The 18,470-nt window shown below is 39.8% G+C and overlaps 2 protein-coding genes across 5 annotated transcripts; one reads left to right on the forward strand and one right to left on the reverse strand.

Annotated features, from left to right (window-relative positions):
* Positions 1 to 434: 434 nt before the first annotated feature.
* gys1 (glycogen synthase 1 (muscle)) lies at positions 435 to 15,680 on the forward strand. Its single transcript, XM_051886859.1, has 16 exons — positions 435 to 600; positions 1,714 to 1,832; positions 5,978 to 6,159; positions 6,713 to 6,904; positions 7,457 to 7,642; positions 9,326 to 9,470; positions 9,703 to 9,820; positions 9,918 to 10,038; positions 10,172 to 10,278; positions 12,321 to 12,380; positions 12,475 to 12,667; positions 12,786 to 12,912; positions 13,444 to 13,539; positions 13,660 to 13,823; positions 14,023 to 14,103; positions 14,268 to 15,680. Exons 2-16 carry the CDS (start codon positions 1,715 to 1,717, stop codon positions 14,481 to 14,483), a joined length of 2,106 nt encoding a protein of 701 aa, XP_051742819.1. The 5' UTR covers positions 435 to 600; position 1,714; the 3' UTR covers positions 14,484 to 15,680.
* On the reverse strand, positions 15,487 to 18,460 carry aspdh (aspartate dehydrogenase domain containing). Of its 4 annotated transcripts, none has more exons than XM_051886861.1 (8): positions 18,365 to 18,460; positions 17,950 to 18,000; positions 17,431 to 17,575; positions 17,231 to 17,315; positions 16,949 to 17,098; positions 16,534 to 16,757; positions 16,105 to 16,244; positions 15,487 to 15,795 (listed from the first exon to the last, which is right to left on the reverse strand). In XM_051886861.1, exons 2-8 carry the CDS (start codon positions 17,996 to 17,998, stop codon positions 15,758 to 15,760), a joined length of 831 nt encoding a protein of 276 aa, XP_051742821.1. In that variant the 5' UTR covers positions 17,999 to 18,000; positions 18,365 to 18,460; the 3' UTR covers positions 15,487 to 15,757. The 4 variants fall into 4 exon arrangements, with proteins under 4 accessions (XP_051742821.1, XP_051742822.1, XP_051742823.1 ...); XM_051886862.1 differs by having other exon boundaries at positions 18,380 to 18,453; XM_051886863.1 differs by lacking the exon at positions 18,365 to 18,460 and adding an exon at positions 18,140 to 18,336.
* Positions 18,461 to 18,470: the final 10 nt, after the last annotated feature.

Raw genomic sequence — 18,470 nt, forward strand, 5'->3', positions numbered from 1 at the left:
AGATGCTATGTAATTAATAAAATAATTAGCAAAATATACGTGTGCAACCCATATATTTTACTATTTATTTTATTTTAAATAAACATTTTTCAAGAAGACATGATAAATAAATAAAAATCTGTCATGTATGTACATGTATCCTTGATTATATTGATCAAGGCGGTAGTTGGTTTCTGAGGATGAGCCGCTGAAAATGCGCACAAAACGCATTAAAAGCCAACAGTTCAACTTCCTTATGAGTTATCGGAGGAAAGTAGCAGGGATGCAGATTCCCCCCCCCCCCTCCCCTAAATTCTCTGTTTAGCCAATCAAAATTATCATACAGTAAACGCCTAGTTCTCTGGGGAAGTTCGTGTTGCGACCGTAGGCGCGCTGCTCTTCCTTTACCCAGCGACCGAGGAGGAGGAGACGGCGTCAGATAAGACACGCCTACATTTGTTAAGACGTGCGAGCTGTCACGCTGACGGACAGCCAAACTGTCTAATAGACAAGGTGAACTTGCACAAGAGACTCCGCCCACTGTCAAATCATCCCCCTGGTGATTGATTTCAGCAGATGTGAGGCTTGCGCCGCTGAGCGAGGAAAAGACGCTACCGCAGGGTGAGTGCATAACTGCTTTTGTTTGTTGTCAGTCTGAAGTTAAATGTCCGTATGTTTTAAAACCAGCAGAGGCACATTATCTTCTATCTGCAAAGCCCGTGATTACTGTCACGCGCAGTGCTCTTCGTTTACCCGTGTCAAATCCACTTTTGCAGCCTGCGCACGACTTGCCAGTCTGTCCTTTCTCAAGCCTGCAGACGAAATGTCGCAACTTGCGACTTTTTTGATCGTGTTCACCTGTTTATTCTATGCACTTTCATTTTATGCCCACGAAACACTTTACATGAAATTTTGTTCTGGTGATAATGACGTTCTGCCTTTGACTGTTCCTGTGTGGTCAAAGCGCACGTACCACGGCAGCGCTTGCGCGCGCACGCAGGCAGGCACGCATCCGAGAGAGACGCAGTTGTAAAATGCTCCTCAGTCATGAATGACATTTCACTAACACTTAAATATAGGCCTACTACAGGGGTTTCATAATCCAAGTAGCCAGTGCTACGGCGTTTATGTTGTATGGAGGACCGTTATTTCTTTAATGAAGCCTGGCTGGGTTTATAGGGACTAAAGGACTATAAGCCTCTTCTCTCAATCACTTTCTGTCCTTCTTGTAAAACAGGCCTCATGTTGCTCAATATATGTTGTAATTGAAGGGTGTGATGGTGTGAATGACTGTCCCGCTATTACATAGTTTTGTGATGTATGAAAGGTCATGTTTAGACTTGAGATGAAGGCACAGTGTCACATTATATTTGGAGATATCTCACCTGATTTGAACATGCACTTTCTCATAGTACTTGCTCATAAGAGGCTTTTTCAAATGTTTTTGAAAGTGCAAAGCCGAGCGAGGAAGAGTCAATGAGCGATGTAGGAAGATGAGTCATTTGAATGAAATACTGTTGAAATTGTCATTTCGGGAGAATGAGGAAGTGTGTGTGTGGTGTATGCTTGAAGGTCATATACTGATGTAGACAGCTCTTGTGTGTTACATAAGGCTGCACACATCATCGTATGATGGATATAAGAGTCATACTGGTTTAAATGTCAGGAGTTCAGTGCAGATGAGACTAAAACATGGATAAATCAATTGTATTATCATTGTTTTCCATTACCCAGCATGCCACTGGCGCGCAGTTTGTCGGTCACCTCCCTGTCTGGCCTGGAGGACTGGGACGAAGAGTTTGATCGGGAGGATGCAGTCCTGTTCGAGATCGCATGGGAGGTCGCTAATAAAGGTGTGCATGTTTCTTTGCTAATGTATCGTCATAGACATTTCCACTCATAATCTCAAAGATCTACACTACCATTTAAGTTTGGGGTTGGTAAGATTGAATTGTTTTTGAAAGAAGTCTCTTTTGCTCACCAAGGCTGCATTTATTTGATCAAAAATACAGTAAAACAGAAATATTGTGAAATATTAAAGGATTAGTTGACTTCAGAATTAAAATTTCCTGATAATTTACTCACCCCCATGTCATCCAAGATGTTTATGTCTTTCTTTCTTCAGTCGAAAAGAAATTATGGTATTTGAGGAAAACTTTCCAGGATTTTTCTCCATATAGTGGACTTCAGCAGGGTTCAACGAGTTGAAGGTCCAAACTGCAGTTTGATCGGTCTTTTTCTAAAAAAAAAAAAAAATTCTATACTTTTCTAACCACAAATGCTTGTCTTGCACTAGCTCTGCGATGTGCCGCGCATTATGTAATCATGTTAAGGCAGGAACATACCAAGTCGACGATCGGCCGTCGGGCAGTTTTTGTTCATCGGCCGACTAAGTTTTCTCAGTGTGTTCCGCACCGTCGGCTGAAGTTGGTCCTCATCGGCTTTTTTTCGGCCAATTCGACATGTTAAATCGACGTAGCAGCTCGTCGGTCCATCCACTATATGGAGAAAAATCCTGGAAAGTTTTAATCAAATACCATAATTTCTTTTCGACTGAAGAAAGAAAGTCATGAACATCTTGGATGACATGGGGGTGAGTAAATTATCAGGAAATTTTAATTCCGAAGTGAACTAATCCTTTAATACAATTTATTACAAAATAAATTGTATTAAAATAAAATATTGTATTAAAATATTAAATTGTATTTAAAATAACCGCTTTCTATTTGAATATATTTTAAAAAGTAATTTATTCCTATGATGTAAAGCTGAATTTTCAGCATAATTACTCCAGTCTTCAGTGTCACATGATCCTTCAGAAATCATTCTAATATGATGATTTGATGTTCAAGAATGATTTAGTATACAAGAAACATCTCATGGATGCACTGGGACGCATCCTCAGTAATGTATCCTGGGATCATTGGATGTTTCGGTTCTCACAACGTCATGCGACCCAGCCGGGGTTGATCAAGCCCCGACTTGCGTCCCAGTAGCAGTCCACGGATCAGCCCTCTTAATCCACAGCCACCTTGTGGCCTTCTCTGCGGCTTCGCTCGCGGATTGAATGGCCCTCTTCTTGGCCACCCCTGTAATGCCCAAACGACTGAGGACTTTGCTAAATGACCGTCCTGCAAAGCCTCTACAGCCTCTCTCCCTGCACTCCTCCACCAGTACCTGGTACTTAGCGTGTTTCCTCTCATTAGCTTCCTCAATACGTTCTTTCCAGGGCACTGTAAGTTCCAGCATGATCAGCTGTTTTGAAACCTCGGAGGTAACTATCATGTCTGGGCGGAGACTTCTTGTTGCAATGTGCTGAGGGAACCTCAGCTGTTTTCCCAGGTCAACCTGCAGCTGCCAGTCCGAAGCATTGTGGAGGAGGCCTGTTGTTAATTGTGGGCATGCCCGGGGTTTCTCTCCAGCTTTAATGAAGGGGACTGCCTTCTTTGGAGCATGATGGTTCTTGCTTGTGCTGATGGCTGAGGCTAAGCTCTCAGCAATTGCCTTAAGCACCTGGTCATGGTGCCAACGATAGCACCCATCAGCCAGAGCCTTTGGGCAGCTGCTGAGGAGATGTTCTAAAGAGCCTCTTCCAGAGCAAAGAAGGCAGGATGGTGTCTCGCTCTTCCCCCAGACATGGAGGTTCGCTGGGCTTGGCAGGGCATCGTAGACAGCTTGTACCAGGAAACGGACCCGATGGAAATCTGCTTGCAAGATGTTTGCCCAGGTAATCCAGCGCTGCAGTGTACTCTCCCACCTAGTCCACGCTTCCTGCTGCCGGAGTCCCACCGCCCTGCTCACTCACTCTTTCTCCACGCCTGCTTGGACCTCTTCCTGGAGCAGATGGTGTCTTTCCTTGCTGTGGGCCTGGCTAACCAAAGTCTTTGGGAAGTAGCCCAAGCCCGCTCTGCCTGTCGCCACGGTGCCCACCAGCGCCTTTTTGTCTCAGGCGTGACTCTACCACCTCCACTGCTTTCCCAGCCTTCCATTTCCTTCCTGTCCTCACCTCAATGCCGGCTGATAACACCTTGCAGTCCCTGGAGCCCCTGTACTGTAGGGCTTCTCTGGTGTGTACCACCATGAATTCTTCCGTGAGGCCACTAAAGGGCAACTGCAGGATGTTACTCATCCCATACAGTGCAGCGCTGGTAAGACTGCGTGGGAGGCCCAGACACTTCCGAAGAAAGCCACTGATCTTCCTTTCTAGGGACTAGACCAGCAGGGGCCACAGGACTCGGGGCAGGATGGAATGCTGGTAGATCCAGGCTTTAAATCTACCAGGCAGCCCAGACTTGTCAACCCAAGCCAAGTTCTTTGTTGGACTTCTGGATGGCGGCAGAGTCTTTCAGGCTGGAGTCAAAGAGCTTCCCCAAACTCTTGACAGGTTGCTCCGTGATGGTTGGGATGACAGTTCCTGAGATGGAAAAGCGGAACTTGTCAACCACTTTCCCCCTCTTCAGCACCATGGACCTTGATTTGGAGGGCTTAAAAGTCATCCTTGCCCAGGTGATGAGTCTCTCGAGTCCTTGTAGGATCCACCTACTCCCTGGAACCGATGTCGTTGTGATGGTAAGATCATCCATATAGGCTCTTACAGGGGGCTGTCATACGCCTGACTTGGTTAAGGGCCCTCTGCATTCCACCTCAGCTGACTTGATCACCATATTCATGGCAAGAGTGAAAAGAATAACAGAGATGGTACAGCCTATTATTATTCCTTTCTCAATGCGATGCCAGTCTGATGTTCCTGACCCCGAAGTGACCTGCATCCTGAAATTATTGCAGTAATCCATGATCAGGTCCTTAATCTTACTGGGAACATGATGGAGGTGTAGAGCGAGCTCGACCAGCTTGTGCGGTATGGACCCATAGGCGTTGGCCAGGTCCAACCACAAGACGACTAGGTCGCCTCTATTCTCATGGGCCTCTCTGATGAGTTGTGTAACTACACCAGTGTGTTCCAAGCAGCCGGGAGCTCCAGGAATCCCCCCCTTCTGCACTGAGGGGTCGATGTAGTTGTTCTTGAGGAGAAACTCTTATTATTATCAATGTTGAAAACAGTTGTGCTGCTTTTTGTGGAAACTGTGAAGTATTTATTCAGGGTTCTTTGAATAGAAATCTTTTGTAACATTAGAAATGTTTTTACTGTCACTTTTGAACAATGTAATGCATCCTTCTGAATATAAGTATTAATTTCTGACCACAAACTTTTGAACTGTGTTGTAAATTTAGTTTTTAAGATATTTGTAGTGCATTCATGACATGTCAGTGTAAAAACAATATCGAAAAAGTGCTATCATACCATAGTTTTTTACTCTCTCTGTTAGGATTGAGCAGCGAGTAATGTATGCATGGCCATAGTGGAGATAAAGAGATTTAGGGTTATACTATTTCAGTGTATTCAGTTTATCTTCTATTTTATGAAAGGTTAAAGGTTTAATCTCCAGTAACCAGAGCTGGACTGGTAAACAAACCATACTGCAATGTACATAGCCTATTGAATTTCACATAGATAGTGCCAATATATTTGGTAAACATTTGAGACAAGAAATTTTTGATACAGTACAATGTATTAACCAATACTGAAATGCATAAAAGCTTTTAACAACAATGTCATAATGTTTTTAATCTTAATTGTTTTGAAGGTCTTTAAGATAGTTATTAGGTAGTCTACAATCATCTACAGTTTTGGAAAGGAGAAACCAGATACTGTTGTTGTTGTTGTCACACCACAAAAACCTATATACCACATGACTCAAGTGCTGACACTGTATCCATCCACATACTTGGGGCCGCAAGATTCATGTGACCCTGGTGTTGGTATTTGCTGCACTCTGTGAATATTATATATATTATAGATTAGATAAAGGTCAAGGAGGGGTCAAGGGGACATTGAGATAGCCGTCGATAACATCAAGCTTAAAGGGTTGGGTGGCCTTCTCTATGCTGGACCTAATCATCTGTTGAAGGTTAACTAACCACTCTCATTTTGTGGCAGTTGGTGGCATTTACACAGTGATCCAGACCAAGGCGCGCCTGACCTGCGAGGAATGGGGTGAGAACTACTTTCTAGTGGGCCCGTATGTGGAGTCCAATGTCAGGACGCAAGTGGAGCTGATCGAACCCTGTAATGCAGCACTCAGAAGAACCATTGATAAAATGAACAGCAGTGGGTGCAAGGTATACAAATGCGCGCACATAATTGCTGGCTAGTTGACTTAATATATACGAAAAAAGATTTGTTCACCTCCTATTTATCCACACTAATATGTGCACACACATCACACAGTCTGTTTTAATCTGCTCTTATCCTCAGTGAAACCCTAAACCTTCATTCTGGAGAGTGTTTGTGTGGCATCTCCCTGGTGTTTGTGGGTGGGTGGGTGTGTGTTTTAAAGGTTAAAGGCTATTTCCATGTCCTACAGCCAGACTGAGGTCTATTTCAGTTCTTTGAGGAAATTTCCCCCTGAGAGACACTGTGAATTGATGCCAGCACTATTGCCAAGTCACTCTGCCGTCAACATGAACAGAAATGAATTTGTATAAATCATTTCTCATTGAAAGTATTAATTAAAGATTGTGATCATTGTGATCTGAAATTTGGTGAAACTGTATGAAGAAAATATCAGCAAGTTTGATTATCAAAATACTATTTCCATGAATGTTTCCATGAATCATTTCAAATCTCTAGCAAAGTTTCTGACTTCATTCCTTCCTCTGCCTCTTTCTATAGGTATATTTTGGTCGATGGCTGATTGAAGGCTCTCCATATGTGATTCTGCTAGATGTGGGCTTCACGGCCTGGTCTCTGGACCGCTGGAAGAGTGAATTGTGGGAAAAATGCAGTATTGGTGTGCCCTGGTTCGACAGAGAGGCTAACGATGCTATTCTCTTTGGCTTCCTCACTGCATGGCTACTGGGAGAGGTGTGCAATGTTGTTTTACTATATTTGTAGTATTTATTAATATTTTTAATTGCCTTTTATTTTTATATTTTCAGTTTTAATTTTAGTTTATTGGCTTTTGTTATTTTAGTTCATTTCTTTGTAGCTTTAATTAATTTTGTAATTAAATTCTAGTAATTTTAGTACTTTATTTCAGTTAGTGTCATTTTTGTTTTTTTAATTTCAGTATTTAATAATTATATTGTACTCAATCTCAGATTTATTTCAATTAACGGAAACTATTTTTAATAGTTTTAGTTAACTATAATAACACTGGTGTGAGTCATTCCATGTTTTATATTAATATTAATTTTGTCAGTGTAAATGTGCTTTTTTTTTTTTTTTTTTTTTTTTTTTTTTTGGTCAATAAATTCAACAAAAAATAATTTAGATATTAATAATTTTTATTGATAATTCGGTGAATTAAATACACATTTTTAAAATATACATCATCTTTTCTTTTTATTTGGAACTTGGACATAAAAGAAAGCTGGTTCATTCTCATTTATTATGATTTGATTATGTGCGTTTCAGTTTGCAGCTCAGTGTGACGACCCTCCTCACATCGTGGCACATTTTCACGAGTGGCTGGCAGGTTTGGGGCTTGTCTTATGCAGGCAGCGCCAGTTACCCGTAGCAACCATCTTCACCACACACGCCACTCTGCTCGGCCGATACCTGTGTGCCGGGAACGTCGATTTCTACAACAACCTCGCAGAGGTTTGTGCATGAGAATGTTTATTTGGGAATATGTGATACTTCCCCATTACTGCTTATTAACCTAACTCCAGTTAGAATTGGTTTTCTTTAGAAGACATTCTCTGTTTTCAAGCAAATAATAATTTGACACGAAGATGCTCTAAAAGAGAGAGAGAGAGACCAGTTTATAGATCCCAGGGGGAATTCTGGAATCAAAAATAGCAACTGTAATTCAGTTGGTATCCCTGATTTAAAGGTAAAATATGTAATTTCTGCGAGACTAGTGGCACCTCGGGGAATTACAAAAATTAAGCATATTTTCAAACAACCTCATAATCACAGCTCTTATGGGTGCTTGTGAAGGCATGTCTCAAAAGGTAAAAGTAGACTTTTTAATAAAAGGTCAAACATATTAGGAATACTTTTAGCTGTGTTGCTATGGGTCATGAGTATGAAAATGAGCAGGCTAACACTCTGTCTAGAACAAACGTGAGCGTCTTGCTTATAATAAACCTATCCAACCTATCTGCTCCGGGCGCATTTTTTGACATGACGTGCCACAACTGTTTGAGGCTGAGTAAACATGGTACATTTGTCTTTCTGAACAGATGCATGATGATGTTGTATTGAAACGTCCATTGTAGCGCGTTGCATCGCAGTGCCCCGCTCGCTTTGATGTGTTTAACCTGATTAATCTTTGTGGGTCTAAATCATACACTGTAAAAAAAGATGGACTATGCACATTCACTCTCTTCCATTGTAGTAAAGTGAAGCCGCCGATCCCTCAATATGACACTGACATCTTTAAACGCGAGTCTGCGCAGTAGTGAACTTGAAACCAGAGTCTGCGCAGTAGTGAGGATTAAGTGGAGCCGTGGTATCAAGGCCCCGCCCACACTGACACCGAATTGGTTAGTACGGTTTACTGCAGAACAACGTAAACAGTTGTGGAAATGTAGAAATTAAAGTTAAAGCTCAAATATCCTCCCGAAAATCACGAAAAAAGTCCGTTATTGCCTCAGTGATGACTTCGCTCAGAGAAGCTGTCAATCTCAGCTGTCAACCAGCTCCAACACACCTGCTTGAAAGTTCCTTGTATGCTTAGTGAGACCTTGATTAGCTGGTTCAGGTGTGTTTAATTGGGGTTGGAGCTAAACTTTGCAGGACATCGACCCTCCAGTACCGAGTTTTTTTTATTTTTTTTTTTGTTTGTCTCACATCCCATTAGATTGCATGGAGAGGGTGGGGTTTATGACCTATACTGCTTCCAGCCACCTGGGGGTGATCAAAATATTTTGGCTTCACTTTTCAGGTCTTGTGCGGCACACTTAGTCTAAATGCAGTGAATTTTGCCTTGCACTTCTGTAATCGAAGCTGAGTGTCTTTTTTCCCATGTAATGCATCAGTCATGGTTCTACACCAGCTAAACACCATCTGGCTACTGTCTGCTACAGTAGCCACGCCCCAAACTCTCACTAAAGGCTGAGCTGACTGCAGATCTGAACAGACTGCTCTCAGTGTTTTGATGGTGCCTTGGGGCTCAATGTTTACAATTTTTGGGGTGATAAACCCATGAATAGCATACTAATAATACAATGAACAATAAACTGGGTTGAGAGAATGTTTTTTAACATAAAAAATATTACATACTTTACCTTTAAAGAAAGTGCTCTGAAGTGTCTTTCATTATATCTCCATGTGTAGTTTAACTTGGATAAAGAGGCAGGTGACAGGCAGATCTATCACCGGTACTGTCTGGAGCGTGCAGCAGCCCGCTGTGCACACGTCTTCACCACCGTCTCTCAGATCACAGCCATTGAAGCCGAGCACTTACTAAAGCGGAAACCAGGTGACTTAAGTTTCTGCTTGTACTGTTTCCTAAAGAGACTGTAACACTACATTTCTAATGGCGTCATGGGTCAGTCAGATGATGCCATTTAAAATGCCATCATGGGCAGATTGATCTGGTATTAGATGGGATTCTGACCTCATTTTCAGTCAGGATGCTTCTTGAAGCTGCTGCATTTTAACCCATTTTTAACCATTTTCTAAAAATATCAATTTGAATTTTTCTCTGTCAGATATTGTGACTCCAAATGGTCTGAATGTGAAGAAGTTCTCAGCCATGCATGAGTTCCAGAACCTCCACGCTCAGAGTAAAGCACGCATCCAGGAGTTTGTCAGAGGCCATTTCTATGGGTCAGAGTTCATAATACACACAATCATATTCACATGTCCATATACCAAAACACTCTGTCATAACATATGTTTTCTTGTTGTTTTGTGTTCCCTGCAGGCATTTAGATTTTAACCTTGACAAGACAGTGTTTCTTTTTATTGCTGGACGCTATGAATTCTCAAATAAAGGAGCTGACATCTTTCTTGAAGCATTGGCCAGGCTTAATTACCTACTGAGGGCAAGTATCTGCGCATCACTAGTGCATTTGATAAGTCACAGTACAAAACAAAAAAATGTTATGAAGATGAAGAATCTTTGTTTGAAAAGGTTTCAAAGTGACTGTGATTTTAAAATTTTACTTGTGTGTCCAGGTGAATCACAGCGAGGTGACTGTAATAGCGTTCTTCATCATGCCTGCTCGTACCAACAACTTCAACGTGGAGACCCTCAAGGGCCAAGCCGTCCGGAAACAGCTCTGGTAACCATGACAGCTGCACTGTGAGGACTACTATTGTGAATGACACTGAAGCTCACACTACTTACTTCATATAAACTTCCAAGATCACCTAGAACACCTGTCTTGAAAGCAGTGCTAATATAATATTATTTATATTTTTAATTTGCTTATATTTTTATTTTCAATTTTCATTTTAATTTGAGTAATTTTGTTGTGTTTTTGTTATTTTTGTTTATCTATAATTTATTTTTATTTCAGTTTTAGTTTTAGCAATTTTAACCTAAACTTTTATTTATAGGATTAGTTCACTGTCAGATGAAAATTAGCCCAAGCTTTACTCACCCTCAAGCCATCCTAGGTATATATGACTTTCTTCTTTCTGATGAACATAATCGGAGATATTTTAATAAATATCCTGATGCATCCGAGCTTTATAATGGCAGTGAACGGGACCAACGAGTTTGAGCTGAAGAAAGTGTCTCCATCCACATCCATCCATCATAAACATATTCCACACAGCTCTGGGGGTTTAATAAAGGCCTTCTAAAGCGAAGCGATGCGTTTGTGTAAAAAAACGTGTGTAAAATATCTAGCTTCTGCCAGACCGCCTTCCGTATTCAACTTAGGAAGAAAGTGTAAACTGGCATCATGTCAGTTACACTTTTTTTCCGTAAGTTTAATACGGAAGGCGTAGGACGTAGTGTAAGCTTTTTGAACTGCTAGAGTTTGACACTTTCTTCGTAACTTGAATACTGAAGGCGGTCTGGTGGAAGCTAGATATTTTACTTCATAACTTGTTAAATATGGATATTTTTTTTACACAAACGCATCGAATCACTTCAGAAGACCTTTATTACCCCCCCAGAGCAGTGTGGAGTATGTTTATGATGGATGGATGTGGATGGAGACACTTTTTTCAGCTCATACTCGTTTGTAACGCTTACTGCCATTATAAAGCTCGGATGCGTCAGGATATTTATTAATATTTCTCTATTTATGTTCATCAGAATGAAGAAAGTCATATAGGCCTACACCTAGGATGGCTTGAGGGTGAGTAAAGCTTGGGCAAATTTTCATTGTGAAAATTAATCCTTTAAATTTTCCTTTTAAATTTGATCATTTAAAATATTTCATATAATATTTGTATTTCATTTTATGTTCATATTTAAAATAACAATTAAAAAAAAAAAAAAAAAATAGTTTTAGTTTTAGTTAACAATAACAATACTAGTCATGAGCATCCCAACACAGCTGCCTGTTTTCTGTTGCCATTCTGCTGTGAAGGATGTATGATGATATAGAAAGAAATATTTTTAGTTAAAATAAACAATAGTCATAATATCACCTAATTGAAAAGAATAGTTAAAATTCTAGTAATTTTATTATTTACTCTTATTTACACTTGGTTTGCTTGCCTGGTCTGAGTTTGATTCCTCCCCCTGCCCACATTGGATTGTGTTCACATTATATTATTTGGGTCTGAACCACAGTGCGTTTGGGTCATCAAAGCAGCAGCCATTTACCCCTGTTGCTTGGTAACGACGACGCAGGAGAAGGTGGCAAAATGCATAGCGCTGCTCAACTCACTTATATATTTTGGTTTTTGAACCTTTGGTTTTGTTTTCAAAGCATCAGCACATAATGGCACTTGCATCTATCTGTCGGGAATGTACTGTGTTCTAAAGAATGCGGGAGTCCATTTTTGCTGAAGGAGTGCAGAAATGAGATGTACATTCTCTCTGCTTGCAGTGCGTCAGTAATGCTTGTCAGGAAACTGAGTGAGATGCACAAGTTTTATTGAATCATATGTCATTAATAGCGGTTCACTTTCACGATTTAGTATGAATGTGTACCCCAGACCACCCTTTTTAATGTGGACACAGGTATGGTTCACGGGTGCACACCTGAGTTCAGAAAACGGCATTTACATCAACCAAACGAACTGAACTCTGACGTGCACCAAAAGTGCTAGTGTGAAAGTACCCTTATTTCTCAGGGTCTCAGGGTCTGTGGAAACAGTGAATGAATTTTGTTGTGATTTTGCATCTTTGTTGTATTGTCAGGGACACTGCACAGACTGTGAAGGAGCGCTTTGGGAAGAAACTCTATGAATCACTTTTAGTGTGAGTTGCCTCTTGTGTTCGACTGCATTAAAAATGTGTGAGTCTCTTCTTTGGAGTGACATTGCTCTTTTTTTTTTTTTTTTTTTGTTCTCAGAGGGCAGTTGCCTGATGTGTCTAAGATGTTAGATAAAGAGGACTTCACCATAATGAAGCGTGCCATCTTTGCCACCCAACGGCAGTGTCTGCCCCCCGTCTGCACTCACAACATGCTGGAGGACAGCAGTGACCCCATCCTCAACTGCATCCGTCGCATTGGCCTCTTCAACACCTCTCAGGACCGAGTCAAGGTACACAGACACTCTATGCTGTAATAACCTGTATCTAATTAAAGGCTCACTAATTGATTCTTTTTTTCTGTGGGAAAAATACTGAATACACTTTTAAAGCCTCATATTCTTCTGCTAGGTGATCTTCCATCCAGAGTTTCTCTCCTCAACTTCTCCTCTCCTGCCGATGGACTATGAGGAGTTTGTGAGAGGCTGCCATCTTGGAGTATTTCCATCTTACTATGAGCCCTGGGGATACACACCAGGTATAACTACACGTACTCCTATATGTACACTACTGTTCAAACTTTTGGGGTCAACATTTTATTTTTTGAAAGAAATTAATACTTTTATTCAGCAACTATGTATTAAAATGATCAAAAGTGACACTGAAGACATTTTTAGAATTTTACAAAAGACTTATTTCAGATAAATGATGTTCTTCTGATCTTTCTATTCCATCAAAGAATCCTGAAAAAGTATTATTTTACAAAAAATTAAGCAGCACAACTGTTTTCAACCTTAATAATAATAATAATAATAATAATAAATATTTCTTGAGCGGCAAATCAGTATATTAGAAAGGTTTTAAAAATCAACATTTTAAATAAAATAATTGACAATATTACTGTTTTCACTATATTTTTGATCAAATAAATGCAGCCTTGGTAAGTATAAAAGACTTCCTTCAAATACAGGGCAAAATTTTACTGATCCCAAACTACAGTAGTGTATGAACTAATTAAATATTGTATTAATAACTGCCACTCAACACAATGAATGTATCTCTCTCTTAGCTGAGTGTACAGTCATGGGTATCCCATCCATCTCCACTAACCTGTCTGGGTTTGGCTGTTTCATGGAGGAGCACATTGCCGACCCCTCAGCTTATGGTGAGAGCCGTACATATACAGTGGAAAAGATCAACAGCAGCTACAGGATTCTCTTTTAATCAGTTTTATTTGGTTTCATTAAGTGTAATGTACATTTGTCCCTAATTCCCTCTCTCTCAGGTATCTATATTCTGGATCGGCGGTATCGTGGGGTGGACGAGTCCTGTAATCAGCTGACATCTTTCCTGTTTCAGTTCTGTCAGCAGAGTCGCAGGCAGAGGATTATTCAAAGGAACCGAACCGAGCGCCTCAGTGACCTGCTAGACTGGAGATATCTGGGCAGGGTCAGACACCACACACACACATATATAATATATATATATATAAACACACACACACACACACACACACACACACACTGAATTGCTTTTCCACCCAGGACTGTCAGCCACAAGATGTATCCAATTAACTGTATATGCATCAAAACAATAAAGCTAACAGGTTACTGTTCTTGAACTAATATAACATGTTTTTATTTCTTAGTATTACATTTCTGCCCGCCATATGGCTTTGGCGAAAGCTTTCCCGGACATATACATCTATGAGCCTCAAGAACCCACTTCAGTAAGTTAAAACGATGAAAAGCAAATTTGAAATTAAGTTTATTAGTCTTAAATTTGGGGCCTTGGAGTCAAAAAGGTTGACTGTTCTAGACAGCTTTGGTAATGTCTGTGAAATGGACGTAAATATTTCTTGTTGACATTTATTCTTTTATTCATGTAATCCAGACCACAGGCTTCCGTTACCCGCGGCCCGCCTCGGTGCCCCCATCTCCCGCCCACTCGCTTCACTCGTCTCCTCATCACAGTGAGGCTGAGGATGAGGAGGAACCATATGACGAAGATCTGGAAGCAGAGAAAGACCGGGTCAACATCCGCCAACCGATAACTGTACCGAACCGGAACAAGAATCATACAGTAGTTGGTCTTCCTGAAAAAAACTAACACACTCCTATATGCATACATACACAAACTGCAGCTTATACTGTGAGGCACTTATATACAGTGACACACACACACACACACACACACACACATATAATAACACTCCCCTAAAAGTGAACGTAATGCCTGCAAACAGTGTTTGCATGTTGGTTTTCTGAAGAGAAATAAATAAGGTATTTAAGTATGTTGTGAGCCATAGTTTTTGAAGATTTCACTGGTGTCTTTCATACAAGGCCTAATACAAAAACAACTGAGAGCAAAGAATTAAATGGTAGCTAGAGTTATTCAAATAACAATTCATATGGATTCGTACCATATTGACATCCAGCTGTGTGCCAGTGATGCCAGTCTAAAACTGACATTCAAATCGCAACTGTGAAAAGTTAAGATGATACAAATAAAAGTGTTTTGCCTACTAATGTAGGTTTCTTCCCGTGATAAACTAATTGAGATGAAGAACATAATTAATAGAAGCATTTATTTTAAAGAGACCTTTATTAGAAATGAGAGCCTTATCAATTCCTTAAAGGAAAGGTTTAAGAAAAATGCATTATTTATACACTTTGTTCCAAACCTGTATGACTTTCTTCTGTGGACCACAAAAGAAGAATATTTTGAACAATGTTCATGCTGCTCTTTTATATAGAAAAATAGTGAGTCAAGGTTCAGTATATAAACAAAAAAATATAATAAAAATAGTCCATATGACTCGGTCTTCTAAAGTCGTACAAGATCTTTGTATTATGAACAGACCCAAATTTAATCTATTTACTGAAAATCATGCTTTGACAGTCATGGTCATTATTCACTTTCATTTTGCGAGTGCAAAAGAGCTAAACTTCTCCATTTGTGTTTCACAAAAGCAAGAAATTCATACATGTTTCAAAAGACTTGAGTTTGAGTAAATGACGACAGAATGCACCGTTAATCCGAAAACATTTTTGCAATGCTTTGCTCACTGGCAGATATCCCCTTTCATTATTCTGTACTGTCGAAACCATAGTGAGTATCCAGCCATTTTTATTATTGTTATTAAAGACCAGAGTTAAATGACAAGCAAGTAATGTAGCAAAAGCTAACCAGCCAAACGAATACACTGGAACATCATTGATACTGTAATATACACCAGCACTGTTTGAGTTTGTCATGTCTGTTACGGCTGTAAAACTGAGATTAAAATCTACAACATTATTGACACGACACTTGTTTTATTCATCATGTGCAGCTGTTATTCTTCGGTTAACTTGTACACTTTCTGCAGCAATCCACTGTTGTCAACACAGATATACCCTCCCTCCATGACCCTTGCAGACTGAAAAAAAAAAAAAAGACAAAAAGTAATTTAGATATACTTCAATATATAATAAGACAGACAATAAAATATGAGATGAGATATGTAACTGCATATTCATGTATCATTTTGGACTTTGTTAATTTTCAAACTTTAGCAGGACAGAAAGCATAGAAGATAGTTACAAAAAAGTTTGTGATGGAATTGTTTTATATGGCTATATTATCTGAGTAAAAACAGATTTGGCTTAGGGTGTTCAGCACATACTGTGTTTTTTGGCTATATGCACTCTGTTGGTTTACTCCATCTGTCTTTCTTACACAAACATACCCAGTAAGCTGCTCCAGAAGGAATTGTATGTGGCATTTCCGGTTACAGCTCCCAGTTTGGCAGGGTTCTGTCTTACAGTTTTCACTGAGAACCCATCTGGACCAATTACCTCAACCTCCACAATATGATAGTCTGCTAATCTGGAGAGAAGGGCGAGAAGAGAAGCTCATACTCAAGGTTAGGGATTTGAACAAAAACTTAAACTCGAAGTATAATGTTTTTACTTGTACCAGGGAGCCACTACCTAGCAACATGATGAAATGTCACTCTGAACCCCTTAGCAATTACAGTACATGGCAATGATGAATCAATCACAATAATAAGATCAATAATATGCAAATGACTTTAAATGTGCCCTGGTCTAGGTATGGAGGCAGTTTTATTGTGATATAAGGAATGAAATGCTTTGAGGACCAGTTGGCAACTCACGCAGTGTCTGAAACTATTTCTCCAGTAACCCCATGAAAGCCCAACTTTGATGCAGCTATGGCCGCAGCTGCCATAGTGTTCACATTGTTGGGGGCGATGGGGCAGAGCTCTGCTACTGAGCCGCTGTACAAGACCCGCCTCCCCTCTCCCTCTGTCCAATCAGAGAGCAGGCCACCAGTCAGTCGAAAGCAAGAGGGATGTTTAGACATTCGGATGGAGAGAGCCTACGAGAGACATTTGAAAATGATTTAATATATTTTAATGTGGGAGGGACAATAAAACTTAAGTTGAACTTTAGCTATGATTAAGTTATTTTAATTTTTGTTAAATATATATTTCATGGACAATCATATAACAATTTGTACAGTGCTTTAATTTCTTGTGTTTCAAAATAATTATAACAAAATGGTCTCACCCGCAAAGTTCCGCTGTCATTCATTTTTTGAATATCTTGGCCACCCCATAATGCACCACTGGGCACATAAAGTGTTTTCCCATGTTGTTTTGCAGCAGTGCGGAGTTCTTGCTCAAGCTGGGGGTCAGAGAGGGCAGAAGGGCTGCCCACCTGAGGGAGGAAAAAACTTGATCAGGGATGATCCTCTAGCAACCAACACAGCTCATAATCATTATGAATAAATGTAAATAATATGGCAAACATGATTTCAGGTGATAATATAGAGGTAAACAGTAAAGTTACCAGGAAATGAGCATGTGACAGAAATCTGACACCAAACTCTTTAACTATCTGTGGATGACACACCTCCACTATTACATCAGTTACTCTGAAACACACCAAATACATAAAACACATAATTACATAGCTCTGTTTGCTCTCCCGCTTACATTTAAACAAATATGCAACATACACGTGCACACACACATAGTTGCAATGTTTACCTGTGTGTGAAATCTGAGAGGTCATGCAGAATGAGCTTTTTTGGCAATAAATCTTTTAGTTTGTCTGGATTTCGGTTCCAAATGAATGCTAATTGCAGCCCCACTTTAGGCCCTTCCCTTTGGATCTTCTCAACAAGAAACTGACCTTAATGTGGAGATAAAGATGAAATAAAAGCTTCATGGTTTGACAGAACATTAACTGAGACTGAACATAAGACTGAATACAGCTCTTCCACAGTTTTTGACAAATACATTTCCATTACTTTTTTTCAAAGCATTTTGTGGTGGATTTTTCAAATTGTTTCAATTCAGATTCAGACAGTTCTATGCTCATAAATTGATGGCCTACGTATGTTATATTAAAAAATAGTAACAGTAAGTGTAGACTATGAAAATGGAAAGTTTGTAATAATATGATATATTTTATGTGCAAATGTAGGCTAATAAATCAAAGGAGTAACACTGTAGAAAAAGTTGTGGCTATTCAAACTAGTTTTTTTTTTTTGCTGGAGAACTCACCTAAATGTCCATATCCCACAATTCCAACCTTTAAGGATCTATCATCCATATCTACAGAGTTAGAAAAGAGATTCAGCAGATGAATAACAGCATTTCTAGAATGTCTAATCTGTTTGTCTGACAACAGCCACATTAGCAGTCAAAGAGAGCTAATTATTATCCACAACAACAAATGTATTTTAGTTTGTACCTTCTAAAACATCGAAACAGCATATATTAAACTTGCTTAAAGCCTTATATTGTACAGCACTCACTGTAGCCTATATTCAACCACACATGCTTTTGATTTAATCTTTGGCCCCTCCCCCTTTTCATTTCCTCCACCTCTCCGTCAGCGTCCAACTATATATTCTCCTTTATCTCTAAAAACACACTAATCTCACCGGCTCAATCTCTCCTCACAGCCTTCACTTACCTGCTTATTCCTCACCTTTTCTCTATTTTTCACTCTCTCTTTCTTCTCGATGTTAGTCGAACTCTCTCTTTGCTGTTTGAACTTGAGAGATTGTTGGATAGGTTAA

The sequence above is a fragment of the Ctenopharyngodon idella genome, chromosome 3 (assembly GCF_019924925.1).
Source record: "Ctenopharyngodon idella isolate HZGC_01 chromosome 3, HZGC01, whole genome shotgun sequence".
In the NCBI taxonomy this organism is placed as follows: domain Eukaryota; kingdom Metazoa; phylum Chordata; class Actinopteri; order Cypriniformes; family Xenocyprididae; genus Ctenopharyngodon; species Ctenopharyngodon idella.